The following is a 5936-nucleotide window of genomic DNA, read 5'->3' as shown; positions in this document are numbered from 1 at the left end:
AGCAGCCAACACACCAAGTGTCCCTCCGTCCCCAAATTAAAACCAGGTATTTTAAGGATCTAGGCTCTATGCTTACGTATTTTAAGATCTTACATTCATTTAAGGAAACATGAGAGTAGACTTACATGATAGGGTATTGATAAGCTTGCATGCATGAAATAATGAGAAATGGATTTTGGTAGAGGTTTACACACATGAAATGATAGGTTTTTTACAATATTTCACATAAATATAATAGGCTTCCACCCAATCTAGTACATGAACAGTTATCTAGGATTCATGGTTCGCGTCCGTGATTACAATAAACACGTGAAATGATAGTTCTTGTTATTAGCATGCAAATGCACAAATGCATGGAAATTTAGGCTTCCATGTACTTAAGCCACACAAATACATGCATATTAGGATTAAAAAATCATCGACTAAATGTGAAGGGAGTTAAGGATCGTAGATTGTGTTAGTTTATTAAACGGCCCTTGTGCACGGAAGATGAGTTTGATGGCAAAATTCTGCATAGCATCGCACTAAGAGAGGATGGAAAGAATGTATGACAAGTCTTGCAATATATTAATGTGTTTTAAAGATTACCAAGTCTGTTAAAAGACGTGCAAAGAATCGAGGATTCACAACTCGGAACCCTAGGATAAAACCCAAGGGGAAGAGAGATCCAAAAGAAGTTGAGTGATTAAACACACGTGCTTGTGAGTTGTTTTTAATGATCTTGTCTTAGATTATTGGAAGTGGATATCCTCCTAGTTTAAGCTAGGCTAGTAAGCTAACTCTAAATGGAATGTTGATCAAGGCTTATGGTTGCTTGTTTTGAAAAGGATATTTCTAAGTGAATTGGCTGGTTGCCTTGGTAAGAAGAGATCCTACTAAGGAGAAGTGGTTTATAAGCAAAGTGATTGCTTGATGTAGAAAATGATATTTTATTGATTGGAAATGATAGGCTCGTTTTGCCTTAGTTGTGACGGATTCATAAAATTTAATTTAGGAAGAATGGCGCTAGCTACCCCCCGCGAACTGCCAAACCCTAACCAAGGGGGTTGTGAATTTGTGCCGGGAATGTGGACCGAACCCGCCGCGAGAGGTCTCTCCGTCGAAATCACTTGGCGTAGGAGGACGCTTGGGTGGCAGTGGGGGCTCTGGCCGTAAATCCCAATGCCTCCGGGACTTACACAAGTGTTCTATGTGACTCGAGATGGGATCTCGAGGCCTTGATACTAGTTACAAGGCGGAATCTTAGAAGGATAAACCTTCAGGTTTTATTGCCGAAAGACGGAAGGATTTTTTTCTGCGGAGGCAGAAAGGAGCACTTAATTCTCATGTATGGGCAGGAGACACACATTAATCTGAAGATAAGTTAAGGAAGTGTTTGATCTTGTTTTAACCTGTCTTCGTGTCTGTGGCCTAAATTACATAAAGGAACCTGTGACTAACGGGTTAATTAAGGAAGCTGCTTTTATGTGTCAAGAATAACGTGGTAGGTAATTAGATAACTAAAACAACCCTCGAGGGAAGCGTGGTGGATGTGACCAATGGGTCTATCCTACAGAAGGGTGGTCTCGGTTAGCCGAGAGCTTTTCTCAAAGGAAATGTTAACGAGAAATGTTAGGAAAAAGTCAGTCTATGACCTTAGACAATGTTGACTAGGAACCCAGACTTCAGGTCGATCCTAGTGGGAATGGCCGGATAAGTTCCGTTGTGGGGGCAGACTCGAGAGACCCTAGTTGGCAAACACCGTGTCATTCCTTGGGAGCGCTGGGCGACGTCTTCTAAATATATCTCTCGATAGACTGCTAAGACGTGTCCCGTGATTTGAAGAGCGGGCACGTTACATTCACCCTCACACCCCTCAAGGTTGTGTATCTCATCTTGTAAGATGAGTAGCTAGCAACCCTCAAGATGCTCATGACTTGATGGTTTGGGGATTCCAATGCTCTTTTGAATCCCATCATTTTCCACACGTAGTTGTTATGAGCACAAATTTGAGAGTTAATCACATCATTTAAAGACAAAGAGCACGCATTCCAAAATATACTATAATTCTACTTATTGAAACCACCTTATGATATTTGCCTTTAGTTTTGTCTATTCTTATCCTTCCACTCTCTTAGATTCAGTGCTTCTACTCAAGCATCGTATATGCTACCATTTGTTTCCAATCCTCCATCATCGGCATGCCTTCAATAGTTTGCCCTTAATGTGTTATCATTGGCCTGTTCATAGTCAAAACATTCTGCACAATTGATATTTGGCTACACAATTGTGACCTCTTCATATTTCTTCCATGCTTCTCAGGCATTTGCCACCTATGATGCAAGGGCTTCTTGGGTTTCACGGCTAGAACTGCTCCAAATTGATATTAAGAGATGTTTGACAAATGTCCTATCCACAAAATCATAGTAATAGTTGCAATTATTGTACTAGTCCCCTTGGGCTTTGCCTTCTAGTTCTCTGCAATGAGTCAAGGTAGCTTTAGAAATCAAGGAAGGTTAGGGGGTGCGTCTTGCATTGTAGATGCGTGGGGGCTTCTTATCGGCCACTTCAAGGGAAAGAACGCCTCGGCAACGAACATTGGTCCCAAGGAGGAAAGCCTAGGTTAGAGCTAGTCTAGCGCACTAACTCCTGGTGTAAAGCAACCTTAGGTCAATATATGCACCCTTGTGTAAAGGGACTTGGCATCTCTCCCTAAAGAGTGTGGTATCGCAATTACTGCGTTCTCTTCAACACACCAGTCCTCTCTCTGTCTGTGCTCCAGAGGGAGAAACGAGCAGGTCCTTGGATCTGCTCTTGCCGCCTCGTCTCTCTAGCTTTCTTGCCTCCTGCGCTGCGACGGAACTGAAGAAGCATGGCGAGTTCGGAAGGATACGATGCTCGCGTTTACGATGCCAAGATGGAGCAAGTGTAAGCGCTTCATTTGTAAGCTTGTTTTTGTCTGCGTGCGTGTGTAGCTCAGAGAGAGAGAGAGAGAGAGAGAGAGAGAGAGAGAGAGAGAGAGAGAGGGAGGGAGGCACGGCCGTCCATAACGCGAATCCGTTTTATCAAAATCCCGAATGAGCTATGCTGGTGAATATCTGAACTTCATACCAGTAGTGGCAGCATCTGCTGCAAGATAGGGAAAATTCGCGATATCAAAATCTGAACTGAGCCATAGTGGCTGATATCTGACGTTTAATGTCACGAGTGGCAGCGCCTGCTGCTAGATAGGGCTCAAGGTATTAGACAAGCGTCATGTGAGAGGGCATCAATACCCACCAGATCCCATATTCAAAGCCTGGGGGTTCTTCCAACAGCCTCGAAGTGGCCTGTTCGTGTCATTTAGCTACTTCTTAAATGCTTCAAGTCCTATTAAAATCAATGTCTGCACTGACCTTGAAGGATATGCAGTGACTGAGCACATTTTAATATACTTTGTGCTGCAGACAGCATACTGAACACACGAACTTTTATTTAATTGGTCAGGTGCTTCATGATTCTCTGGAGCCCTAAGTGAAGACGTGATATACTGCTTATTTCTTCATGATTTGATTTTTAAGTAATGCAGGACAAGTTGCAGGCTATTTTTTTCATCTGAACAGCGGACAGGCCAGTGGTAGTCTTATTTTAACAGCATACTGTACTGGTTCTATACAGCCTGACTGCAGACGGGGAAGAAATAAGCTCAACTTGGAATGAGGTCTGTGAGAGTTTTGATGAAATGGGACTACATGAAAATCTTCTGAGAGGCATCTATGCGTATGGTAAGGATTATTGAAACTCCTGTTTCTTGACCTCGTAAAAGTTACACCTTGTTAAGAAGAACTCTGAACAGTCTTCTCATTTCTCTTTAGGTTTCGAGAAGCCATCTGCTATACAACAGAGAGGAATAGTGCCCTTTGCAAAGGGCTTCGACGTTATTCAACAGGCACAGTCTGGAACTGGGAAGACTGCCACATTTTGCTCTGGGATCCTACAGCAGCTTGACTATAGCTTGTTTGAGTGTCAGGCGCTTGTTCTGGCACCTACCCGAGAACTTGCACAGCAGATTGAAAAAGTTATGCGAGCTCTGGGGGACTACTTGCAGGTGAAAGTTCATGCGTGTGTTGGTGGTACAAGTGTTAGAGAGGACATTCGGATTCTTCAGAGTGGAGTACATGTTGTTGTTGGTACTCCTGGCCGCGTGTATGACATGCTTCGACGTGGTTCTCTTCGTCCAGACTACATCAAAATGTTTGTTCTGGATGAAGCCGATGAGATGCTGTCTCGAGGTTTCAAGGATCAGGTACTACTGGCTTTGAAATGTGGGATGAAGTTAGAAAGACCAGTGCTGTCAATTCTACTTTTTAGTCTGTAATTGTTTCTAAGAACTGCTTTTTTTGCCCAGATTTATGACATCTTTCAGTTGCTTCCACAAAAGCTACAAGTTGGAGTATTCTCAGCAACCATGCCTCCAGAGGCCCTGGAGATTACTAGGAAATTTATGAACAAGCCAGTGCGCATACTGGTTAAAAGGGATGAGCTAACACTGGAAGGTATCAAGCAGTTCTATGTGGATGTTAACAAGGAGGAGTGGAAGCTTGATACCTTGTGTGACCTTTATGAAACCTTAGCAATCACTCAGAGTGTTATCTTTGTGAACACTCGAAGGAAAGTGGATTGGCTAACTGACAAGATGCGTGCTCGTGATCACACTGTATCTGCAACACATGGGGATATGGATCAAAACACTCGTGATATTATCATGCGTGAGTTCAGGTCTGGGTCTTCTCGAGTCCTTATAACCACTGATCTTTTGGCCCGTGGTATTGATGTGCAGCAAGTTTCTCTGGTGATTAACTATGACTTGCCCACCCAACCTGAGAACTATCTTCATCGTATTGGACGAGGTGGGAGGTTTGGTAGGAAGGGTGTGGCTATCAATTTTGTGACCAAAGAAGATGAAAGGATGCTGCAGGACATTCAGAGGTTCTACAATGTTGTCATTGAGGAGCTTCCCTCCAATGTGGCAGATCTTTTATAGGTTGCCAAGCTGGACTCTTTACATGAGAGATGACTTATGTGTTATACACATATGTTGGGTTTTTGCACGGACTTATTTTTGAATATTTGTAGTTTGAGCTTGAGGTATCACCTCAAGCTAGAAGTAGAGAAATAAGTAGGTGCTAAAACAAGTTTTTTGTAGCTGGACAGTCTGAAGAGTTGATGGCAATTGTACTCACTAGCTCCAGAGATCTAGCCTTATTTTTGACTATGAAACTTGTTCCTCCTGTGGTCCTGTATTCACGAAACAGGAGCTCAGAATGAAAAAGGGGGAGTGTCTGTATTGTAATTTGCTATATTAGATGCAATGTTATTTTAAGCATGGGATTATGGTGCACAAGGATGATTTGTATGGCTGCAGTTGAATGAACCAATGGACTGAAAAGGTTCAAGTTGGTGAAGTTTTTCTGTTGAAATTCAGTCTAGTTCATAGTTGTATTTGTCTTTTTTAAACTGCAAGTGATATACTGCACTGAAGGGTGGCTTGTATGGGCTTAAACTGCTAGCAGGAAAAGAGGTGTGCGAAGTTTGTTAATACGCTTGCAGTGATTCCTTTGTGTCTTTGAAGCTGCTCTCTCTTCTTAATATGTACAGGTTTCTAAAGAATGCACCACATTCTTATTTAAAAGTGTTAAGGGTCTAAACTTGTGTGGCCATGTCTTTGCTTGCTGGAGTAAAGGACGAATAAATGACATCCATAGGCTGTGGTACTGTCAATCATCTCAATTCAAGCGACCTTCTAAGTAGGGACCAGAGAGTACTGCTTTGTCATTCTTGTCCTCGGACAAGCCGTGCTGGCTTACATTTTTCGAAAGAGCATTGTAAAGTGGCTTGCCATTGGTGAGGAACATATTGTGTTGGACACTACATCTAATTATATATTGTTGCACTGCTAATAGATAACCTGTGGGGTT

General features: G+C 42.6%; 1 protein-coding gene across 1 annotated transcript; it reads left to right on the top strand.

The window, feature by feature from the left end:
* The first annotated feature begins 2681 nt into the window (after positions 1-2681).
* On the top strand, positions 2682-5423 carry LOC148028353 (eukaryotic initiation factor 4A-10). Its single transcript, XM_087690170.1, has 4 exons — positions 2682-2907; positions 3637-3743; positions 3834-4264; positions 4367-5423. Exons 1-4 carry the CDS (start codon positions 2852-2854, stop codon positions 5000-5002), a joined length of 1230 nt encoding a protein of 409 aa, XP_087546296.1. The 5' UTR covers positions 2682-2851; the 3' UTR covers positions 5003-5423.
* Positions 5424-5936: the final 513 nt, after the last annotated feature.

This window comes from Lygodium microphyllum, chromosome 12, assembly GCF_053477565.2.
Source record: "Lygodium microphyllum isolate KBCC chromosome 12, Lygodium_microphyllum_v1.1.10, whole genome shotgun sequence".
In the NCBI taxonomy this organism is placed as follows: domain Eukaryota; kingdom Viridiplantae; phylum Streptophyta; class Polypodiopsida; order Schizaeales; family Lygodiaceae; genus Lygodium; species Lygodium microphyllum.
Note: the sequence above shows the minus strand (reverse complement) of the source record. Positions and strands in the feature narration are given on the sequence as shown.

Bases quoted from the DNA above. Each gene is read 5' to 3' on its own strand.
- LOC148028353 (XM_087690170.1), top strand. From the start codon at position 2,852: ATGGCGAGTTCGGAAGGATACGATGCTCGCGTTTACGATGCCAAGATG. The intron at 3,744-3,833 runs GTAAGGATTATT...ATTTCTCTTTAG, and splicing joins GAGAGGCATCTATGCGTATG to GTTTCGAGAAGCCATCTGCT. The intron at 4,265-4,366 runs GTACTACTGGCT...TTTTTTGCCCAG, and splicing joins CTCGAGGTTTCAAGGATCAG to ATTTATGACATCTTTCAGTT.